Consider the following 26727-nt stretch of genomic DNA (forward strand, 5'->3'; position numbering starts at 1 on the left):
AATCCTGTTTTGTAAACCGAACATTTTTATGTTCATTGAATGTATTCATTCTTTCGGATTCATTTTTACTTCGATCACTTAACTGTGTTATGAATGTAGCAACTTTATATTCTCCACCAATATTCTTCATCTTTTCAGCATTACTAAAATGTTCCTGACCAGTTACATAGTATTCTATTGGCTTCAGTGTTTGCACTGCTGATGTTCTAGAGCTGGCTGATTTACGATGTGATTGTGCACTGTACACTTTTTCTTCAGGTGTGACACGTGGCTTGTGAAATGAAAATTCATGTATATGTGCCTTATGTCGTAACTACAATCCACTTCCCTGTTCACCACGATTGTGACCTACCGAATTAGACTATTTATCGGGTTTGTAATAATATCAGCAACACGACGGTCGCACATGTGGAGTAGGATCTGCTTACCCTTCTGGAGCACCTGAGATCACCCCCAGTTTTTGGTGTGGTTCGTGTTGCTTATCTTTAGTTTTATATGTTGTGTCGTTTGTACTATTATTTGTCTGTCTGTCTTTTTTTTCTTTTTTAGTTCGTTGTCAATAGATATAGGAAGATGTGGTGTGAGTGCCAATGAGATAACTCTCTATTTTCGATTTATGAGTTTGACTGTCCTTCTGGTATCTTTCGATAAAAGTTTGGCTAAACATACATAACAACGTGTTTATGAAGCAGTCACTATTAATGAACACACAGCCACGTTTTGTAAATGTAAGTGCAGTTCGGAGTCCACTTGCATTACACAGGATATTGGTTTAAAATTAACACAGCATGTACCATTATTTTTGTTTCTGTTTTCACAAATTTTCGTGTTGCTTAGTCTTTAGTTTTCTATGTTGTATATTGATCTGTCTTATGTACTATTATTTGTTTATTTGTCTTTTTCTTTTGAAGCCTAGGCGTTGCCAATTTATTTTCGATCTATGAGTTTGGCTGTTTTTCGCCCCTCTTTTATAGCTATTTAGAGCTTGATAAATTGATAGATGACTGTCTGATTTTGCCCCCTTGATGTTTTGTTTTGTTATTTTTGTCGCCGGGTTGCTGTCTCATCGATGTTGATTTAAGATATATAGATATATATATGCAGCCTAAATCCCAACATTTAAGTTGCCGAATACTAAGTTAAAAAACTGTTAGTGTCCCTCCTGAGAACCAAATGGTCTACTCCTTTAATACATATTACATATTCTAGATGTATATAAAAAAGGCAACAGTAGAATACCGCTGTTCGAAAGTAGAGAACACAAATCCGGGTTACAACCTTAAACCAAGGGGAACACATCAATTATAAGAGGACAACCACGAAACAACAGAAACACTGAAATAAGCAGTTAATGCTTCATCAGCATGACAAGTGTATCCGAGAAAATTCGAGATAAGAAAAGTATCTGTAGATTAAATTGTTCTTATCAAGACAACTTGGAAGACAGTCATATTCTTTTTTTTTTTTTATATTTTACCTGTCAAACTGTTTTGTTTTTCCCTTGATATTAAGGTACCAGATAGTTTTGCTTAGGAGACCATCTGTCATATAGAACATTTAGAAATGCTTGACATATGCATGCACTGTTAATACAAAAATAACTTTATTTTTAATATAATGCTAGTAACTTTGTTGTCTCTATGCAGTAATTTCTAAAACAGCATGTCTGGTAGATTTCGTTCGCCTCCTTTTTCCAGAAGAGCTTGTTGCTGATCTTGTAAATCTAACAGATTTAGAGTCCCCTGATTTAGGGGGTTTACTCGAATCATTTTGTTTATGTCCGCTTAGACTTCTTACTTTAGCCATTTGGGTTATGAATGGAGTAAACGAATCCTCGTCATCACTACCACCTAGTTTTTCTATTGTAAAATGTTCGTTTTCGGGTTTAAACTCTAATAAGTTTGTTCCATTTACTGGTGTGTTCGATTTGGCAGAATTTGGTTTCATATTTATATTGTCAATTGTGTGTTCGGGTGTCAAGCGTGGCTTGTGATAAGACCACCCAACCTGTAAATCTGCCTTTTCACGTCTCGTAAGTCTTACACAAGGTCGTACAGTGCTTTCAAACTTCATAGGTTCCTTGTCATCTGTTGCTTCCTCCCATACATTCTTTTTATTGCTGGTTTTCAAAGTGAAAGCGTCAATAGTAGTCAATAGTGAGGGTGTGCGCACTTTGGAACGAAGTTGCTTCATATAATGCGGAGAATTTTCTGGGTCTAAATAGGTGTCGTCTTCGTCATCACTGTATGCTAATTTCACAATTTTCTTAATGACTTCCGGTGATGGCGGTCTTTCTACTAATATAATAGGGTCATAATTTAAAACTTGACACTTTTTGACGAAATATTTCTTTTTCTGTTTCATTTCTATTTCCATCCGTTTAATTTGTGAATTGATATATTTTAACTGTTTTGATAATTCCCTGTCTTGTTTAGAATTAACATCAACTAAGGTAGTTCCATATTTGCTCACTCCAGGATTTCTAGCACCGTCCATAGCCTTTTCCCGCTCTAACATCGCTCGTCTGCTCGTGAAGTTCGCGAACTTGAGACTACGCTCCATTGATCTAAAGTAAAAAGGAAATTTGTGCGTATTTTAAGTTATAACAATAATTTTAAAATAAAGTGGTAGGAAGCAATAATTGACCATGCAGCGTAGGCCTTCAAATAAAGGCAACAGTAGTATACCGCTGTTCAAAACTCATAAATCTATGGACAAAAAACAAAATCGGGGTAACAAACTAAAACTGAGGGAAACGCATTAAATATTAGAGTAGAACAACGACACAACATTAAAATGTAACACACACAGCAACGGACTAAGCATTAGACAAAATCCGATGAGAATAACCAATATAACATCAAAACCAAATACATGAATTTGGGATAGAAAAGTACCGTGACACGTCTTATAGTACACTCAAATGTAGGAGAAAACAAACGACACAACGGAAACACAACGTAAAAATGTTACACACACAGAAACGAACTATGATATAACAATGGCCATTTTCCTGACTTGGTACAGGACATTTTTAAAGAAAAAAATGGTGGGTTGAACCTGGTTTTGTGGCATGCCAAACCTCGCACTTTGATGGCATTGTTAAATATAACATCAAAATGACAACATAATAATACAGGACCACAATACAAACAAATAGGAGAACGAATTAGTCAAAGAAACACACGAACAACAGATAACAAAAGGCATCAGGTTTAAAATTCATTACGTCAAAAACGCGCCTCGTCCAAACAAGAATTACCAGTGACGCCCAGATACAAAAGTTCGAAAGTCAAAAAAAGGGTGGGGTAAAAAGTTGTACAGCTCTGAGGATCAAAAGTTGAAAAAGGTTGTGCCAAATACGGCTAGGGTTTTCTGCTTGTGATAAGAACATTCTTATTATATAGAACAATTTATGCTATTGCAAACAGTAAATTTAATCAAATGAATATAAAAGAGAATGAGAAAACAGTTAACGAAAAACACGAACGACAGACATGAACCAATGGTTACCAGTGAACCAAATGCTTCTAACTTTACTTGGGGCAGGCACATACACAAATGAGACGGTGTTAAACACGTTTGTGAGCGCGTTGTCCTCCCATTACCTAGGACAGAGGTATGACAGAACAACATTTTTTAACAAACTGTATTGAATTATGTTTTGTTCGTTGTATACTAACCTTATTTATATATTCAATCAATTCATTTAACTTATACCATTGGTACATTATTATATATCATTGTATAAAATGGTTTATGAAATTTTACCCGCATTTAAACATTGTATGCCAAGTCATTTAAAAATCAAGTTCTCAGCGATATTAGAATTACATGCAAAGACTGCCGTGTGTAAAGTTTACCAAAATAAATATTAATTAAATACCAATTAAAATGATAAAATGAAAAATGTTTTATGCGGCTTCATGAAAGTCATATATTATTGACAAGAAGTCAACAGTAGTTAAAAACCTGATATTCAAGTAAATACGGTGGCATATTTGTTGTTGCATTTTCACGAAATTCTCAGTATGTACATTACTATGTTTATTTGATATTTAGCGATTGTCAAATATTTTCTCGACTGCTTCGTCTATTTTGCCACTGGACTTTAACCCTCAACAATCAATCAATCATATTTTTTGTCATAGTTTCTTGACATCTATGGTATCCCGCGTAATTGTTTACATGTTATCTGCGCTGTTCCTTTTTTGCCGTAAATGAACTGATTCTGTGTTATTGATGGATATATGTACACATTTTCCTTCGGGTTTTTTTTTTTTATTATCATTTAACTACTTTTGCAAAATATACATATGTATTTATCAATTTTGAGCTTATTCCAAATGAGCATATTCCTGATATTAATTTCGTTTCAATCAATTTCATTTCAAATACCAGTGTTACATTTATTGACCGAAGAAAAAAAATCCGGACGTATGAAACCTTGAGTGAAATTGTATATAATTCATTTTTTTTTTATAATGAAATTGTAGTTTTAATCTAAATTGTTTTTTTTTTGTTGTAGCTAAACTTACCTGCTTTGTTTCTTTGGTTGCTGTCGTGCAAACTACAAGTAAAAATAAAACTTGATTTAATTGAGAAATAGTTTCTTTAAATATATTTACGCATGTTACCTGGAAGCAAAGTAGAAATCGATTACTTCTAAAACAAAATAACATAAATGGCCAATTTTCATTTCATGTCAGACAGCAGATTTTCTGTTCGATTATTTCGATTTGTATTACAACTGTTTTCCGGTTGGTCTTATTTTATATAAATTGCCACGAAATGAATTTTATAACTCTTACTGTGAAAGATTTTTAATCAATACTTGTATATTTCTATCACAGTATGTAATAGGATATGTTAATCTGAAGAATCAATTTCCCGATATTTCTATTCACATATAAACAACAATGATTCATTTCTATCTGAATTTATCACGAGTATATCTAAATCTTTCACTCAAATTTAAATATTTATATATTGCAAACAATTTCATAATTTGAAAAATTTCCTTTAAATAATATTTTTACAATCAACTGCTAATGAAGTTCATTGAGTTCAAAAGTACTAATTTGAAATTTTTGTTAGCATCAAAACCAAAATGGGCTTAAATAGATATCTAAAACTGTCAAACAAATGTTAACTTTGAAATTAGTTTAATAAAGGTAGATAAAATTTATCATTCCAATTGTACTCAACATAATCCCATTCACTTTCCCGAAATGTGACATTAACGAATTATGTTCATCGCTGAGTTAATACCTACACGAGTATCACGACGGGTGTTACACGTGGAGCAGGAACTGCTTACTTGCCCTTCCGGAGCACATGAGATCAATTCCAGTTTTTGGTGGGGTTCGTGTTGCTTCATCTTTAGTTTTCTAGGTTGTGTTTTGTCTACTGTTGAATGTGTTTTGGTAGTTTTTAGTTTTTTGACATGGCGTTGTCAGTTTTTCATCGATTTATACGTTTGAATATCTCTTTGATATCTTCGGATTTTCTTCTACTTCGGTGCTCAAATGACCAAATTGATAAAACTTGTGTTTTTTCATATTAGATAGAAAAAAGAAGGAGAAAACTGACGGAGATCGGAGAAATAATGTACATAATACAGATGAAGTAAACATAAAATGGAGGAGAACGAGAGTGGTTGGTGGCAAAGGGGAGAGAGGGAGAGAGGAGAAGTTGTCGAGATAGACAAGCTTATGAAATTCCTTGCTTAATAAAAGCCATTTCTTTAGTTTCAGAGCGTTTTTAAACTAAATGTGTATTGTGGTTAGAGCTGTGTGTATTGCTTACTGCAAAAGAAAAGAAGACATATGCCAAAGCGGCAACCAAAGGCAACAAGCCAAGGAAAATAAACATTACCATGACAAAAACACACAAAAACACAGAAACACAAACCGCAGTGAGAGTAACCTCATCTTCAATCAGACCAGGGATGAACTCGGACTAAATTATGGGTTAATCAGTGGAACAAAAACACCAAATGTACGCAGATTTATGTGTTATTCCGATGTGATTGACATCAACTAACAACAGGAAAGTTATGATATAGTGTAGGTATGATTTACCTTTAGTTTCCTGATGCTTGCCATTCTTCCTTCCTGTTATCCGGTAGTACGATGAGTAAAAATTCTCCGATTTTCACGGTTGACAATAGTTCCAGTGGCTCTACCGTTCTAAACTGTAAATAATCCTTTCTGCATATGATTTATATATTTCTGACGGATAAAATCTTTATCTCCTACTAGAGACAATTTAATCTAATTTTTGTGTCATTTTACTATCGATCAAGGTAGACATAGGAGTCGTTGGCAACCAATAACTACCTTTAACTGAAGTGTAGGATGTTTTAAATCATATCTCATTGGGACAGTTCAACCGTCACAATACTTCAGTAATAAATAGATCTGCTCTAACTTCGCACATGTATACATTTCTATTTAAAATTTAAATTTATTTAAAGGTCATATTATTTATTTATCGAATTTAAAATTCTTAACGCTAAATTTATCGTCATTTCACAAGTTTTTGATGTTTTGATTAACTTTTATGGTGTAATTGGATTTTTTTAGATATACTGTACATGGCGATACTCAAGTACATTAGGATCGCAATTCGTTGACGTGCAAAATGTGCAGTATTTAATTGAATATCTGCATTGTAATAATCCAATGTTCAGGTGCAAAGTCCTTATTTTCTTCCATAATAAATTTGACAAGGCAATAGTACTTCTTATTAAAATTTTATGGTTATTTTATGGATATTTTACAGGACTTTTAAATCAATACCATTGAAAGCATTAAAATTTCTTTCAGCTTCGATCTCGTTAAAACGGAATACTTCAACCTGAAATCTTATAACATGCCTGTATCTGAAAATTTGCCGGTCTGTTTGTTCAATAGATATAAAAAGATGTGGTATAAGTGCCAATGAGACAACTCTCCATCCAGGTCACTTTGTAAAAGTAAACCAGTATAGGTCAAAGTACAGCCTTCATCACGGAGTCTTGGTTCACATGCAGAGAAAAGTAAAATCACAAAAATACTGAACTCAGAGGAAAATCAATTCGGAAAGTCCATAATCACATGGCAAAATCAAATAACAAAACGCATCAAAAATGAATGGACAAGAACTGTCATATTCCTGACTTGGTACAGGCATTTTCAAATGTAGAAAATGGTGGATTGAACCTGGTTTTATAGCTAGCTAAACCTCTCACTTGTATGACAGTCGCATCAAATTCCATTATATTGTAACCGATGCGTGAACAAAACAAACAGACACAATAGGTAAAAATGTCAAAAATAGGGGTACAGCAGTCAACATTGTGTTATCATCTTAATCACTATAAAAACAACAAATGTAACGAAGAAGCACAAAAAGGCATACTGTGGATTCATTTATTTTCGTGGGTATCAATTTTCGTGGAAAGAGAAAAAAAGACGTTTCGTGGTATACGTAAATTCGTGGATCGCTGCTAACAAAAACAAAAAAAATTCAGATACGTAATTCGTGGATTTCTTTTTGATTTAGGAGATCATATAACCTCCTTGGTTTGATCAATAATAAAACAAACAAAAAAGAAGGAATTCATTGAAAAAGTTTTGAATTGTCAAAATCCTCGCTTGGTCATCTTAGGTTAAAGTGTTCATTGAAAACTTCTATTACAATAATGGACAAAGACAACTAATTATTTGTTTGTTTTACAATTTATAGATGCTTGTCGGAATTCTATAAGGCAATCAAAACTTTTTGATTGAAAGCTCATTTCCCTAATCATGATATAATAAACAGTCATATAAGTAAAAGGTGTGAAAATTAATGTTCCTGTCATAAACAATATTACCTACGAGGAATATCCCCGTACTTAATCCTATTGATTTTCAATCACTAGTAAACCAAACTATGACACGGTAATTAACAACTTGCAGTTATTTTCCATGAACAGTTTTAATCAATTTTAAAAAGTAAATTATCACTGTTATTCGATATATTTATTATTGATTTAATTAAAATACTTGTATCTTCTTTCAATAAAAAACACGTGTTATGTTACAATGTTTATCGCTAGTCAACACTATACTAGAACTGCATAACATAACCGGAAATAAACATCCGACTCCATACACATTTATCGGGATTATTCTTCGTTGAATTCTTAAATTCGTGGTTCGCTGTGACCCACGAAACCCACGAAAATTGGTATACCACGAATAAAAATGAATCCACAGTACATCAAATTAACATCCTCATTTTGATTATATTATACGATTTTATTTGTCTATGTAAAATGCACCCATCAAGGAAGGAGGGTTTTGAGTACTGGTGAAAATTGCGCGAGAACCGCAAGCTATTCATACGTGCCCCGAAATGACTAGCAGAAAACCATTCAAACGGGAAAACTAACGGTCTAATCTAAATAAAAACCGAGAAACGAGAAACATTTATTAACCATATCAACCACTGAACATCAGGTTCTACATTTTTCAATATCACACACTGTATTGGTTGACTCTCAACCGATATAATATCTCGAGTAAGCATTTGTGTATTTTTCCTTTTGCTTATATCAGAATCTTGAAATAGTCGCTGCAGTTCATCATGGTTCTCAAAGTTATTCCAATGGGAACAAACTGTGCCCCTCTACTTGCCGACTTGTTTCTTTATTATTATGAGGCTGACTTCATGCAGGAACTTCTTAGGAAGAAAGACAAGAAGTTAGCAATATCCTTTAACTTTACTTTCCGCTATATAGATGATGTTCTTTCACTAAATAATTCAAAATTTGGTGACTATGTGGAACGCATCTATCCCATCGAACTAGAGATAAAGGATACTACAGATACAATTCAGTCAGCCTCATATCTTGAATTACATCTAAAAATTGACAATGAGGATCGGTTGAAAACAAAACTTTACGACAAAAGAGATGATTTCAGCTTTCCAATTGTGAACTTTCCATTTTTAAGTAGCAACATTCCATCAGCACCTGCATACGGGGTATATATATCTCCCAATTGATACGATATTCACGTGCTTGCATTTCCTATCATGATTTTCTTGATAGAGGGTTGATGCTCACAAGGAAGCTATAAAACCAAGAGTTCCAAATGGTGAAGTTATAATCATCCCTTCGTAAATTTTACGGACGCCATCACGAGTTGGTTGACCGTTATGGAATAACCGTTTCACAAATGATATCGGATATGTTCCTTACGTCGTAACTACAATCCCCTTCCCTTTCATGAATGTGACCTACCGACTTAGACTATTTACCGGATTTGTTATCACATAAGCAACACGACGGGTGCGACATGTGGAGCAGGATCTGCTTACCCTTCCGGAGCACCTGAGATTACCCCTATATTTTGGTGGGGTTCGTGTTGTGTATTCCTTAGTTTTCTATGTTTTGTCATGTGTACTATTGTTTGTCTGTTTGTCTTTTTCATATTTAGCCATGGCGTTGTCAGTTTATTTTAGATTTCTGAGTTTGACTGTCCCTTTGGTATCTTTCGTCCCTCTTTTAAGGATTTATGTGATATTTCTGGATGTACATTTGTCTTTAGATGTTTTTTGGTCATTAAATTGGCCGTCTACCATTTACTAATTTCCAAAAATATATCGACGACCTACTATATTCATACAATCATTTAAATATAAATAGATCCATTTAAATGTCTTTAAACTAATTATATCTTTATCCTTAATTGCAAAAAATTAAAGTAAATGTTGTCTAAAGTCATTCATATATATGTCATACCTAACAAGAACCATACAAATATTCTGTACTGTATTTGTTCACTAATTCTTGAGATATTTGCTTTAATATTCATTCAGATTCAATATTTTATTAAAGTGTCGCCACATACAATTACATATATTCATACAATAAAATATTCGTACGGGTACATAAAACATACATGCATAACAACAATTGGTTTCATTTAGCTTCAGGTATATTTTCTCAGGAACACGTACCTTACTTTTATTACAGGGCCGTACCTACATTGAGGAAATGCCTCATTTAGAAAAAAGTAAAATCACAAAAATACTGAACTCAGAGGAAAATCAATTCGGAAAGTCCATAATGACACGGCAAAATTAAAATACAAAACGCATAAAAAAACGAATGGACTAGAACTGTCATATTCCTGACTTGGTACAGGCATTTTCAAATGTAGAAAATGGTGGATTAAACCTGGTTCGATAGCGCTAACCCTCTCACTTTGATGACAGTCTCATCAAATTCCGTTATATTTACAATGATGCGTTAACTAAACAGACACAATAAATCAAATAGTCAAAATATTGGAACAGCAGTCATCATCGTGTAACAATTTTAAAAGGAACAATTTAACAGAACACAAAGACACCTATCTACAAACACATTCATTGATTTGCGTGTCTGACGTCAGAAAATTATATCGTCACATATATTTGGTACATACAAACAATTTTAAAATTTCACATAGGCAATCTTAGCATACAGGGTTAAAAAAATCAAAAGTATGTAAGAATAAATTTCAGAAATAGACCGAGATTTAAAAAAGTCCAAAAGTTATATAGAATTTATAAGAATCCACAAATAGCTAATTCCACTACGCGATTGAATGATTTTGACGATTATGCCATACTTGCAACCTTTGACAATGGGAAATCATGTCATGACATGACATGACATGTCAAAAAGCGTGTGAAAACGCGTGAGGTAGATGCGGACTTTGTAATATGAATGTAGTAATGTTCATAATTTCACATACTAACGTGACGGTACCCAAATTGCACCTATTTTGACAGTTTTTTCAACTACGTTTTTTTATGATCAAGACAAACATTTCCATTTTGTGTTTATTTTGTAGCTGTATCCTTCTTTATTATATAGGTACACCAATTTGATTTTCAATTCATATGGAATCATAGAAATATTGGTCTGAACTAACCTCAAAAACATCAATGATTCTGTAATGAGGAGTACCCAAATTGCATCCATGCTTAAATTCGCATCGTCAAAAGTCGAATAACAGAGCTTTTGTTTATCTTTTTTTCAAATATTTTGAACAATTGGATATGTGTCCATGCTTACTCTTCTTTTTGTATTTGCTAATTTTAAAAAGATGACGTTTTGATGACGTCGCATGTCGACGTTTTGGTACATTTTGCTTTTTCAGTAAACACTTTATCTGTTGATAAATACTGTGAACGTTTTGTGTATATATAAATATATTTACCTATGTTGAAAGAGGAGCATAGTATCAAATCATAAAAATACAAATTGTTCAGTCTCTAGGAGATCTTGTAAGATTTCCGCTGCTATTTTTGCTAAATAGGTGCAATTTGGGTACCGTTACGTTATATTATGAATTACAAAATGCGTTGAACCATAAACGCATTTTGTAATTCATAATAGAAATATATCATAATGACATGAAATAGAACAATATCATACTGACGAGATCTTATAAAGTATAGAGTCACGTTATAAGAACCAAAGAAACACAAAAAGTTGCATATACAAAACACACCACCAAAAAATAAAAGAACTACAAACACGTTGTTAAGATGACAAACAACATCAGTACGCAGAAACTATACATCAAGACCATCGTGTATTATTTGTGAAGTTGAAACGGAATATTTATCAACCAGGTCTTGGTACTTTCGATGAACTTTTTAGAAAATGGACGAGACGTTCTTTGACATACCTCTGGTTCATCAACTTTCTACTCAGACACTGAGGACGTTTTACAAAGTCTGAGTAGGAGCTGCAAGCTCTTGAATATCGAATAAGTTGGGAAATATATATCCCATATGCAGGTGAAGTTGATATATTGCTACTAAGGTGGGGGATATTTATTATTTCAAAATTAAAATCGTCTCGTTTGTCATAGATTATGGTACTGAGATGACTGTGTAAGTCAAATTCGAGATATAAGTCTAAAAATGAAGCGGAGGAAGCCGTGACTGTTGTTTCTTTAATTTCTAGTTCTGGGGGATATATTAATGGAACTAAATCAGAAAAGTTCTAATTGTATATGGAAAGAACATCATCAATATATCTGAAAGTAAAATTAAATAATCTGGCTACTTTGATCCTTTTGTTTTAGACAACTGTCTGGATTCATATGAAAATAAGAAGAGGTAGGAAAGAAGAGGCGAACAGTTTGTTCCCATAGGAATGCCGACAATTTGTTGGAAAAGTCTACCTCCAAACTCAACAAATATGTTGTCGATAACAAACTCCAGCATACTGACCACTTGTTTAGCATGTTTTACCTTTTTGTTTGTCACTATTAACGAAATATGCCTTATGAAATCCCAAAGTAATAAATTTATAGCGTATGCTACCATTTTTATGTTGAAAGGCATTGTGGATGATTTCTTTTAGGCGATTTTTCAATTTCACATGGGGAATGGTGGTATACAGGGTTGAAAAATTAAAAGTTTTGATAGAACTAATTTCAGAAAAAGACCGAGATTTAAAATAGTCTAGAAGTTCTTTAGAATTTTTAAGTATCCATATTAAATTGAGCTCACGGCGAGGGCCTTGCGAGAAGCAAGTTTTATTCTCCCTCAGACGCAGCCCGTGATTTTTCGGGATCAATTTTTCTTATTTTTTTCTGTCTTTAGTTCATTGATTGCCCTTCTGTATTCTGTTAGTGTTGCATTCCTTTTGTAATTTAGTAATTTTGTTTTAAACTTGATCAAGAGTTTAAAAACAACAGAAGCCAGACTTTAAAATGTGAATTACATTTTCGCTTTATCATGCATATTGGTCTTTTGATGTTGTCCCTAGAAACTTAAGTCTTACACTGAATCTATACTTTTTGCTTTGAGACCAAAATACTTTTAAAAAAGGCTAGATACAACCAAACTTAAATACAGTTCAGAATATAGAAGATTCATTGCTGCAGAGGAGGAGGATTAATTCTGATTAAATGGTACATAATGACTTGACCTTCGGCTCAGTCATTATCACTATCTTAGTCAATACCACCTCCTGTGGGCAGTCCATATATCACGATAATGACCAGTTTTACAAGAACTATTATGTTTATTTCATTGAGAAACCATGTTTTGGCAAATTCGCATAATTTCAAAACGCCTAAAGCAAACTCGATTAGTTGCATTTTTTTTATGGCAAAGAGTGAAGACCAGTCGTAGTAATACTGCCATGAATTTTAGTTCAGTTTTTCAGTATATATAAATACTTAATCGAGTTCTCTATAATTTTATAATTAACGAAAACATCTAATAAACAATTCAACAACTTAAATATAGTATTGAAAACAGGAAAATGTTTTATTAAAGGGACATCTCTCTTCTTAACAGAGAAACCACGCCCCACCGGTCATTAACAGAGAAACCACGCCCCAACGGTCATTATCAGACGTAAACCACGCCCCAACGGTCATTATCAGACGGAAACCACGTCATTATCATGTAAAAGTTGGTTAACGACCGGTTTTCTGGTCCGTTCTGTTCTGTTAATGACCGATTGAATTTATTACTGAAGAATAATGAATGTCATGTGGCCCCTTTTTATCCAATAATAAAAGCTTATTCTTAACCGATATGAAATAAACATGTATTAGTTATACAATAAACAAATAATTTAAAAATTGTAGGTTTTCGAATATTATAAAATAGTTGTGAAAATAAATAATCAGTCCCTTGCGTTCATGAAAATGAAAAATGAAAAATCTTGCTTCAATAGTGCAGAAAATAGATAACCTGTCCTCTTAGTTTAGATAACCGATCCAAAACAAATCCTCCTGCCCCCCCCCCCCCCCCCCCCTAGAATATCAAATGGTCGTCTCCTTAATCAGTGAGCATTTATTTTGAAACTTACTCTGGCTGGACTATCGGTCCCCGAGGGTATCATCAGCTCAGTAACTTCGGCACTTTCATGATTTCATTTAAGATCATTTAAAACAACTTTTTAAAATTGCACGTTTATGAATTTTGAAATTATAAAAAAAACCCAAATAATTCCAACTCCCTCAGTCAAATTTGACCTGAGATGGTATGGCAATATTTTTTTGGGACTTTTTGGTCGAATAGCTCTCCAACTGATTTTAGTTCTTATAAATCTTTGCTTTTTAAATACTCGACTTTGAGCGTTTCTGGTGAAGGTAAATCTAAAGAAAACACTTCGGACGTATGCAATTTGTAACGTGATGTTTTCATTTTTCATAAAGTATCGTGGTATCAGACTGATGGAAATCATGCTAAGGAACGTAATGGATTAAATTAACTTGCAGAAACCATCCAAAGATGGATATATGAAGGCAATCACTCTTTTTTCTGTAGTGGTATAATTTGCACGGCCTCCATCCCTTTTGACCCACTTTACTTTTTAAAGTCCCCAATCATAGGGTGCACTGTTTATCTTAACCTCGTCGTGAAGATGCATGAAATATTTGCTACAGAACGTTTAGCAAGTAAAAATTAATAAAAGAAATTCAAATACACTGTCCGAGTTTGAATAAACTGGTATTCGAAGATACGAAGAATGTGTTTTTGATTTTTTGTTGTTGTTACACATTTTATCCATTTGTTTAAATTGATTTTATAATGGAATTTATGTAATCACAAAAATGATTATTTTTAACAAGTTACCAAATGTAGACGACTGATGTCTTCTTAGAAAATTGATATGATAATTGATAAACAACAAGTCGTATACTAATTGTTTAAGGAGACATTTTATTTTTATTTGAAATGACAATCATATTTCCTTTTGTAATTAATTCCACTTTATTAAAACAAAATTATTTTTCCATTGATTATTTCATTTGATTTCAGTAATTAAACCAGTATGATCGTGAAAATATAATCGCCATAATAGGAACAATTATATTCTTTGGTTTCCAAGAGAGGATATTGTTACTAGCTCTAGTCACGCAAATGTTCAAATAAGTTATAGTAACATTAAATTGACAAATAGTTTTTCTGCAATTACATTTGATATTAGATTGGTCAGGTTACGAGAAAAATGCCTAGTTGCAGGGTGAATATTTCCAATTTTTTCGATGTACTATGTATATAAAGCATGAAGATGTGGTATGATTGCTAAAACGGATTTTTTAAAAGAAATTAAGAAACGTTTATAACACCAATACTGATTGCATAAGTTGGTCCAATATGCCCCTAAGTTTCACAAAAATATAAGTTATTGTTAGCGCATGTCTCATCTTGCGATAATTTTATACAACACAAATAGTATTATTTAACAACCTGCTATTCATTGTAATGTTAAAAAAGCAAACTACGTTTTTACCAATTGTCCGTCAAAAAAAATCTTTTAATCTTGGCTTAGTGTAGTAATGGATGAAGGTTATAAATATAATGTTGTTATAAACCAGTCTTGCGTTTTTTTTTAAAATCATTCCGCTTATTTACTTTTTAAAAACACAATTTAAAAAAAAAATGGTTTATTTTTCTGTTTTGAACTTCTTTTCACAAATTGACCTTGAACACTGAAGAAGATTGTGTGTGTAGGACGGCCTTATTTCTGAAGCATCAAATTGAACACATTACAGCTAATTTCCTAATGCATGTTTGTAGAGTAACATTTTGGTTAGCTTGCTTGCTTTGCTTGTATATTGTACAATTGTATCTGGGATGATGTCCAATCAAATTCAAATATAATATATGCAGATTTAACTATCCCTATCTTTAGTATTTGCACTTGTCAATCTTAATTACAATGCCCATTCAAACAAAGCAAACAATTCAAGCTTAGTCTTACTCTACAAGTATTAGAAAATTAGCGTACCTTTACATATAACGCAGGAAGTCAAATATATAGAACACCATTTCAAGTCACTATTTGAAACATAAACCATTGATAACATACCGGACAATAACATACGTTATTCTATTTAAAAAAAAAAACCAGCAGTTGATATGTATAAGATATGTTCATTGTGTTGAAATACACAAAACAAACATTAACCATGCAATTATACTTTATTGATTTTCACTAGTAAATTAAAAATAGCAATTTATTAAATTCGTGCGTCCGAAATTCCTTTAAAAAGTTTTCTGGATTTACCTTCACCAGGAAAGATATATAAATCGTATATAACTCGTTTCATCATTTTGCTATGTTTTGATCAAATACAATATTTTCAACCTTAAGGTGAAAGATGACTACCACGAACTGTAAACTCAAAATGTCAAAAAAGCATTATGCTACGAAGAAATGTATTTCCATTTCTTAAATCACCTCCCCCTTTTCAAGGGTAAATAAGGAATAGAAATATGGTAACCTTAGTTTTTCTCAGTTCGACAGTAAAACCCTCACCTAAATGGGGTGTCTGTTTGGCTATGCGGGATGTACAAGTACACAGCCACGTCCAGTCAGAACGAGGTTGCTAATTCAACGCGTTGTGTAGATAGAGAGAGCGTCACGCTCTCTGCACGCTAAGAACCGCCGAAACAACTCTTTGACGAGGTCCGTAGGTGCATGTGAAGGCAAAATTCCTGTCCCTATTCTATATACCCTAACATTTCAGTTGCAGTCCCAATTTAGCTCCAGCCAAAACGACCTCTATTACAGTAACTTCCTATTTTACTTAAAGCTTATTTGTTCTTGTCATGAATAAACATGGGGTATTTACCAAATATCGATTAACCAATAATTTTATATACAAGGTCGCATAATTAAATAGATAAAAATAATATAAATTAAAGCCTGCTTATTTCCCCCTTGCGAGCAATATTGATATAAAACCTTGAAATTGTGATATCCAATGAGGCAAAAGTTTCAGCTTGGTACCTTTAAAGATCCGTTTATGATATTTCAGCCAATAATTATGATCAAGAACAGTATTGTGATAAAATAGCAAGACATCGAACTACATGTAATCATAAGCAACAATTTTCTATTTTATTCATATTCCTTAAAATTAAATTGAAAATTTATCATTTACCTTTAACAATGTAATTCCACGTTTATCGATGATAATTTTATTTTCCATACATTGTATGTCTTCTTTGGTTTTCAAAACTTAATTCAATCATTGATTATATCTTAAGATACATTATATATGAGTATTTTTTTACCTTCGTTAAATTGAAAAAAATATACGAGCATTTTAGTACCCGAATCATTATCGCTATAAATAAATAATTTTTAATAACAATAACCTTCTTTAATACAGAATCCAAGAGAATGATCTGCATGCAAATGTTAGAAGAACTTTGACGCATTTATATTATTCAGTATAAAATATATATGCCCACTCCCTAAATCCGCCTCTGGCCTACTTTATGTAAAAAACAATGAATGAAAAACAAATATGTAACACAGCAACAAACGACAACCACTGAATTACAGGCTCCTGGCTTGAGAAAGGCACATGCAGAATAGGGTGGGTTAAATATGTTAGCATAATCTTAAACCTTGAACAGCGGTATTACAGTAATACATAATACATTGGAAATGGAGCATTATCAAAGTATATAATATATTCAAAGTAATACGATATCGTTTCCATATTATAACGTCTTAGAATAAGTTTTCCCTTTAATATGGGAATGCGTATACTTATTATTATACAATGAAATATTTAAGATGTATACAATATAAGATAATATTTTTTTTCAGAAACAGAGAACTTTTTCTATTTAAAAAAATCATTTTCATTTTACCAATATTTTGGTTATATTAAGAAACACGAAGCAGTAATTATAAACTTCTACTAGCATCAGCAGGTAAAAAACATGTGTTATACGACAAGTAGAACAATTGAATTTAAAAAAAGAATGATAAAAAGAGAGAACAGCACAATAGCGTTAAAAATACCACATCTGTTTATATCTATAACATATTCCATGTCAGAGTTATCTAGCTTTTATCAGTCAATATTTCCATATGCAATTTTAACAAAGTTTAAATACATTGGAAAAAGTAAATCTTATAAAATAGCTGGTTGTTACGAAACTATATATCTTTTTTTTTTATTGAACAATCACTTAACTGCAATATGGACCAATGGCTTACAAACATTATATATGATATAGTCTACATATCATGCAGTACAACAATGAAAATAAGCAATACTGTCACTTTTTACTATAACCATTTGATTCTACCACAACTACATACTTCGACACCTAGATTTGTATCTGTTCTTTTTTTCTGTTTTCTGTGGATAATTTAGAGGGGTCATTAAAATTGTATCATCGGTCAGTTTTTGTACACTTTTATGCTTATATACTAAATAAAGAACAAATTGTTTTTGAAAATTTTACTTATTATGTGTGTTTTGTTCACGCATCGTTGTAAATATAATTGAATTTGATCCGAATGTCATACAAGCGAGAGGTTTAGCGCTATAAACCAGGTTCAATCCACCATTTTCTACATTTGAAAATGCCTGTACCAAGTCAGGAAAATGACAGTTGTTGTCCATTCGTTTGATGTGTTTTATCATATTTGATTTTGCCATTTGATTAGGGACTTTCCGTTTTGAATTTTCCTCGGAGTTCAGTAATTTTATGATTTCAGTTTTTGCAAACATTCTATACATTCCTTTCATACCGAATGACGTCACTTATTTCTAACCTACACCATTCTTTCCATCCCGAATGACGTAACACATTCCAGACATTGCAATATATTGCAAGAAAGCCATTTAGAATCCCCAATACAAAATTACTCATATTTTGAGTTAGAGCTGGTAGACTTTTCTATTATTTTAATATTATTTGTCCCAATAGTCGTTTTCTACATTGTAAAAATCTTTCTGAAATAAAGCAGGTGCGATTATTTTGATTTGAGTTTATTGTATGAAAGAAATGAACAAAGAAATAACTGTTTTCTCTGGTCATATAAGTAAACCCAACATGGGTAATCAAATGCACAAAAAACATGTCAATCCACAAAAATGAGGCGCACGAAAGAGTTCAATGAAACCAACAGAAATATAACAAAAACTCAATAAGTGTCATTCGTGTGATGTGTTTTTTCATTTGATTTTGCAATTTGATTATCGACTTTCTGTTTTGAATTTTCCTCGGAGTTCTCTATTTTTGTGAATTTACTTTTTATAATATAAGTACAAAAATGTATAAGGATACAAGAATAATTTAGGCATATGGTCCGAGAACACAGTTATCGTCCTAATATAGTCCCTAGTGGGAACAGTGTATAACTTGCAATTTTTTTTCTCATTCACTTTCCCAATTTATTTCTTGACATTTTATGCATAAAATATTAAGTAAGCAAATGAAATTACATGTTAAAAAACATTGTGTGCTGAATCTTCATGTTTAGTAGTGATTAAGTCCTGTTAAAAATGTTAAAAAAAATTAGTATGTTTGAAGCTGTCGTGAATTTCATACCTCCTTAACATATAATTGTTCATATAAGTAGTGTTGAATGGGGGTTCTAAATGGCTTTCTTGTAATATATTGCAATGTTTGGAAGAGGGACAAAAGATACCAGAGGGAGAGTCAAACTTGTAGATTGAAAATAAACTGACAACGCCATGGTTAAAAATAAAAAGACAAACTGACAAATAATAGTACAGAAGACAAAACATAGAAAACTAAAGATTAAGCAACACGAACCTCACCCAAAAACTGGGGGTGATCTCATGTGGTCCGGAAGGGTTAGCATATCCTGCTCCACATGTGGCACCCGTCGTGTTGCTTATGTTATTACAAATCCGGTAAATAGTCTAATTCGGTAGGTCACATTCGTGATAAGGGAAAGGGTATTGTAGTTACGACATAAGTAACATATCAGATATCATCTGTGAAACGGTTATTCCATAACGGTCAACCAACTCGTGATGGCGTCCGTAAAATTTACGAAGAGATGGTTTCAACTGCACCTTTTGGAACTCTTGGTTTAATAGCTTCCTTGTGAGTAGCAAACCTCTATCAAGGAAATCATGATAGGAAATACAAGCCCGGGAATATCGTATCACTTGGGAGATATATACTCCGTATACAGGCACTGCTAGAATGTTGCTTCATAGAAATGGAAAGTTTACAATTGGGAAGCTGAAATCATCTCTTTTGTCGTAATGTTTTGTTTTCAACCGACCCCATTGTCAATTTCTAGATGTAAGTCAAGATATGAGGCAGACAGCTATATCTGTAGTATCCTTTATCTCCAGTTCGATGGGATAGATTCGTTCAACATAGTCACCAAATTTTGTATTATTTAGTGAAAGAACATCATCTATATAGCGGAACGTACAGTTAAAGGATATTGCTAACTTCTTATCTTTCTTCCTAAAAATTCCTGTATGAAGTCAACCTCATAATAATAAAGAAACAAGTCGGCAAGAAGAGGGGCACAATTGGTTCCCATGGGAATGTGTGACGTCATTCAGTATGTAAGAAATGTTGTATGTTAGGAATTTGTGACGTCATTCGATATGTAAGGAATGCGGTATATATGGAATGTATAATGTCAAATGACATAGATGGTGCAGATTGGCCACCGTATTTTGAAATCATAAAACAATTGCAAAAACAAATAACACCAATTTCGTCTTATTAAGACCACCCTTTTTACACATATAGATATAGATTCACACTGCCTAAATTTAAACCTAAGTACCCAACGAAAATGTACTACATTGATCCAAAACAATCCTTTGAAAACTGGTCTCGACAGATGATTCAGAAGTCACCACAGTGTATCACAAGCCCAGTAGTCAGCACTTTTTGTGCTGACATGAATTATCATTGATATTATCATATTTATAAATTAACTGTTTACAAAATTTTGAATTTTTTGAAATACTAAGGCTTTTCTAACTCAGGCTTAGATTACCTTAGCTGTATTTGGCAACACTTTTAGGAATTTTGGATCTCAATGATCTTCAACTTCGTACTTTCTTTGACATTTTTAACTTTTTTGGATTCGAGCGTCACTGATGAGTCTTTTGTAGACGAAACGCGCGTCTGGCGTATATACTAAATTTTGTCCTGGTATCTTTGATGAGTTTATTTATTTGCCCCACTGGAATGAGTGATACAGTAACATGTTTTTACTGTAATGTAACACTTAAACAGTTGGAGAGGTTCGACTGTATAGAAACTTAACGTTTGAAATCTGAACCTAGTGATAAGGTACCATTTTTTAACTGTTTTTCTAAATAGAATGTTTTAGTAATTGTATGTAGAATTTTTCCAAATTTTTGCATCATTATCATAGTTTCACGTCAGGAACAGCAACAACCCGTGCAACCTCAGGGTCAACCAAATCAAACTCAGGGTCAACCCATTCAGCCTCCAAGGCAACCAAATCAACCGCAGGGCTACCCATTCAACCTCCAGAGCAACCAAATCAACCTCAGGGACAACCCATGCAACCTCCAGGGTAACCAATTCAACCTGAAGGGTAACCAAATCAAACTCAGTAACAATCAAGAAGGTAAAAAGAATAAGTAACCATGTTAAAAGACTTAACCTTTGAACTGACCTGTGTGTGAGTATACTGTCTGCAATCGCCATGATCTGTATCCCATGTTTTGACTTTTGGAATTCAGCTTATCTGCTTATAAATAGCAAGCTAGCACATTAGTAGCGTCTTTGAAATGCAATGTCAATTTACTGGTGAACACATGACTATGTAATATAATTTGATATGTTGCAATTAATTCTGTATCGAAAGGGGAAGTGTTCAGACAGTTCCACTAATAAAAAGAAATAACCTCACTCTTACAAACAACATCATGTTCTCACAACCAACAAGGAGAGTGCATCATATCAAATTGGTTAATATTTTTCATAGCATTCAGCACTTCATCGATTAAATGTAGAAATTCCATCTTTAAAGTTAGAATTTTATTTCTAATGTATACGTATGAGAATTATATTTTGATGACTCTTCTTTCCAATGAACATATACATGTTACAGCATATGCCACTTTTAAAAAAACAAAACAAGAGGTTAGAAAATGTGTGTTATTAAAAGTTAGTAGTTGACTCAGCATGGTAAACTTTACATTAGCACAAACCTTAACACCAAAACATGTGAAATATCTATTATGGAATGTTTAACGATAAAGACTACTAGATTATATATCCTTTCGGTAATTGAATGTCAAGAAGTCAGTCTTTTCTTAACTAATTTTATTCGTTTAGTTTACAATGGAGGTGGTGTAAAGGCAAATGAAGCAAGGCAGCAATGCAACATGCAAAAAAAAGTTTACTGTAATTTTGATCAACTTACACATTATTTAACAAGTGATGTTCAAGGTTCCTATGATCTCTTCAATCATATATCAATTTTTGATATAGGGTTGCTTTCTGTTGTGTCTCTATTTTGAATTTCAAATAAAATATTTTGATGCTATGTTAATCTTTACATTGACACGGTCTTCTTGATGATGATCTTATTAAAAAGAAAAATCACAAAAATACTTAGCTCCGAGGAAAATTCATTCGTAAAGTCTTTAATCAAATGGCAAAATCAAACGACAAAACACATCAAACGAATGGACAACAACTGTCATATTTATGACTTAGTACAGGCATTTTCAAATGTAGAAAATGGTGGATTGAACCTGGTTTTATAGCGTTAAACCTCTCGCTCATATGACAGTCGCATCAAATTCCGTTATATTTACAACGATACGTGAACAAAACAGGCATACTAAATAAAAGTAAAAAAATGGTTACATCAGTCATCACTGTGTTACAATCTCAAAACAAACAATCATTTAGGGTTGGTTGAAAACAAAACTTTACGACAAAAGAAATGAATTCAGCTTTCCAATTGTGAACTTTCCATTTCTATTTAGCAACATTCCAGCAGCACCTGCATACGGGGTATATATCTCCCAATTGATACGATATTCCCGTGCTTGCATTTCCTACCATGATTTTCTTGATAGAGGGTTACTGCTCACAAGGAAGCTATTAAATCAAGAGTTCCAAATGGTGAAGTTGATATCATCCCTTCGTAAATTTTACGGACGCCATCACAAGTTGGTTGACCGTTATGGAATAACCGTTTCACAAATGATATAGGATATGTTCCTTTCGTTTAAAGTATTTTCAAATATATAATAGAACAATAACATAATATAATATAAAAGGACCAAAAAATAATGACGGGACCTTTTAAAATACAGTCACGCTATAAGATCAAAAGAAACACAAAAAGTTGCATATGCAAAACACACCAGCAAAAATGAAAGCTAATACAAACACATTGACGGGATGTATATGTACCGAGCCACGTCAAATGGATATCACAGAAAACAAACCAAACAGTAAAAGTAATATTAATAATGGAACAAAGACAAATGAAAGAACAACATAATACGTTGTTAAGATGATATATAAATAACATCAGTACGCAGAATCTATACATCAAGACCATCAGGTATTATTTGTGAAGTTGATACGGAACATTTATCAACAAGGTCTTGGTACCTTCCGATCAACTTTTTAGAAAATGGACGTTCTTTGGCATATCTCTGGTTCATCAACTTTCTGGGCAGACACTGGTGACGTTATAAAAAGTCTGTGTAGGACCTGCAAGCTCTTGAATATCGAATAAGTTGAGAAATGTATATCCCATATGCAGATGAAGTTGGTACATGTATATTGCTACTCAGGTGGGGGGTTATAATACTAAATTAAAATCTTTTCGTTTGTCATCAATTCCGGTACTAAAATGACTGTGTATGTCAAATTCGAGATATAAGTCTAAAAATGAGGCGGAGGAAGCCGTCTCTGTTGTTTTTTAATTTCTAGTTCTGGGGGATATATTAATGGGACCCAATCAGAAAACTTTGGATTGTTAATGGAAAGAACATCATCAATAATTATGTGTGTATCTGTGATTTGTATTGTAGTTTTTACATTTGTTTTAAACGACATTCCACGTTTACCTTAAATGACTAGTGTTTTCCATGAAGTTTTACATATTAATAGCCGTATTTCCTCGTTTGTGAGGCTAAAATAAACTTCATTGCGGGTCATTTCTATTCAGAATTTTATACTCATCATATTGTTTCTAAAACATATTAAAATTTATCATTTGTTTTGTGTTCATATAGTCATGATAGTATTTGTGATTTTTGTTGTAATTACTTTTATTCATCTGCACAATTTCAAACATTTTGTTCTGTGTTTTTTTTTTAACAAACTGTACTTTATTTCAGTAAGGTTTGAATAACTGTTTGTAAAGTACTAATTTCTTGTAGGATGATTTGAAATAATAAGTTGTAATTGATGTCTTTCATTCAACAATTTTCATTTTAAAAACAAAAACATGCATCTTACATAAAAACTTTTTTTCATGCTCATACAATAACAATAACAATATACTTTATTTTGAAACATTCAGACAAACACATATTTACATGTGCAACAAGAGGCAAAATACATAGTCATAATTATGGTTACTACAAAACAATGTTAACATATAATCATACTACATGTAATTGAGATATTTTAACTAATTTCTTAATAAATAAATGATAAGTTTTTAAGAACTTTGATATAGCTAAATGAAAGCAATCCCTTGATTTTTTCATCACATTGATAAATGCGGTAACATTCTGAAATATATTTTATTCTGATATTTTTAACAATATCAGATTGGCACTCAAATAAGTAAACTCATTTCCAATTGACAAGGAGCAGAGATGACACTGTCTTTCATCATCTTCCTGTTTCAATTGGTATTTTTAGATCACATCGCAGCTTAGCTATATTTTTACGATCTGCAGATAAGAGTCTTAATAAATATTTTTCTAAGCCAAAGTCGATTTTGAAAAGACCGTAATATTCCCCCTCGATGAGTTTTTGATTTGAGAGTGCCATTGTTGGATGAATTCGTCTGATAATGTTTGCGTTATACTCGTTTTATAACTTTTGGACTATTTAAAATCTCGGTCTATTTCTGAAATTAATTCTTACATTCTTTTGATTTTTTAACCCTGTATGCTAAGATTGCCCATGTGAAATTTGAAAAATTGTTTGTATATACATTGAACGACAAATATATGTGACGTATAAAATTTTCTGGTGTAAGACACGCAAATCAATGAATGTGTTTGAAGATAGATGTTTTTGTGTTCTGTTAAATTGTAACTTTTAAAATTGTTACACGATGATGACTGTTGTACCGTTATTTTGACTATTTTATTTATTATGTCTGTTTAGTTCACGCATCATTGTAAATATAACGGAATTTGATGAGACTGTCATCAAAGTGAGAGGTTTAGCGCATTTAAAACCAGGTTTAATCCACCATTTTCTACATTTGAAAATGCCTGCTACAAGTCAGGAATATGACAGTTCTTTTCCATTCGTTTTTTATTTGTTTTGTCATTTGATTTTTGCCATGTTATTATGGACTTTCCCATCAGGTTTTCCTCTGAGTTCAGTATTTTTGTGATTTTACTTTTTTTTTTTAACTGAATTGGATATATTTTTGATTGAATATCCCATATACAGTTAAATCAAGTATTGTCAAATATGGATTTGACATGTTCAATCCATTTAAACTTATGCAATCTGGATTCGTTTAATTTGAACATTGTATGATATAGAATAGAAGAAAGTTTATGATTATTGTAAACAATTCGGTTCCGAAAATCAACTATTCTAATTTTGATTATGATATCGATCGGTCATCGACCAAGCTCACAATAAATCATAAAATTTGGAGTGGTTGTTCTAACCCAAAGAATATGTCTACAAAACTGAAGGTGTATCTTTTCTGAATTATACGAGTTTTCAAAACCCCACAACTCACAGTCGTAGATGAGAACTGGCTGTACAAGGGCATCAAAAAGTCTTAGTTGTTTGTGTCACATTTGTCCCCTTTATTCTTGTAAAGCGGTTTAATCACACCTTTTGACAAAACTGAAGGAATCTTTCCTGTGTTTAGCACAATATTAAAAAGTTTGTGATAGATAAGCATTAATAGGAACAGTAGATTTAATATGTTCATTAACTATACCATCGTATCCTGCAGCTTTGCTATTTTTAAGATTTTTAATCACTTTTAAAATTTCTTCATCTGTAATGACAGAATTCAGAATTCGATTAATATTTTCTAGAGGGACTTTATTAAAATCAATATCAGGATAGTATCCCTCCTCATCAGACATATTTAATTTTTCAAAATATTCAAGAAATTGTTCAATACCTACTGGGATTTTATTACTTGACTGTGGTTTCCCAATACTATTTAAATATTTCCGTAAGTTTTTAGGGTCAGATTTTGACTTGACGTTCAAGTCATTGTCAAAATTCTCGTGGTATGTATGATATGAGCTATTCATTGCTTTTTTATATGAAATAATAGCTTCTTTCATGACTTTTTTATTTGTTATATTTTTTGAAAATTTGTATCTTTGTTCTGCTTGATAAAATTAGTTTCACTATTTTTACAGGTACCTGTGAACAAAGGTCTCTCGTTTTGTTTTTTATGAAAGAAACCCGTTCATTTAGTTTCAAAAAATAATCTTTGAGGAATCGTTAAACATTTTACAAATATTACTTGTTACATCATCAAGGTCTGCTTGGTCAACATTATCAGCTATAAGTAAATTAATAAGCACGTTTCCTATTTCTTTTAACTGATCCGATTGTTTATCCTTAACATAATCGATAAATATATTACCCTTTGAGCTGCACCACTTGGCAGTTTGACGTTGGGGCGTCTCAATATTTTGTTCTTTTATAATCTGTTCCGTGTTTATACTAAAGCATAGT

At 32.4% G+C, this 26727-nt stretch overlaps 1 protein-coding gene across 1 annotated transcript; it reads right to left on the minus strand.

Annotated features, from left to right (window-relative positions):
• Window positions 1-1586: 1586 nt before the first annotated feature.
• Window positions 1587-6258, minus strand: LOC143078833 (uncharacterized). Its single transcript, XM_076253821.1, has 3 exons — window positions 6084-6258; window positions 4539-4570; window positions 1587-2566 (listed from the first exon to the last, which is right to left on the minus strand). Exons 1-3 carry the CDS (start codon window positions 6105-6107, stop codon window positions 1639-1641), a joined length of 984 nt encoding a protein of 327 aa, XP_076109936.1. The 5' UTR covers window positions 6108-6258; the 3' UTR covers window positions 1587-1638.
• Between the last annotated feature and the right edge of the window lie 20469 nt (window positions 6259-26727).

Source organism: Mytilus galloprovincialis, chromosome 6 (assembly GCF_965363235.1).
Source record: "Mytilus galloprovincialis chromosome 6, xbMytGall1.hap1.1, whole genome shotgun sequence".
Taxonomy (NCBI): Eukaryota; Metazoa; Mollusca; class Bivalvia; order Mytilida; family Mytilidae; genus Mytilus; species Mytilus galloprovincialis.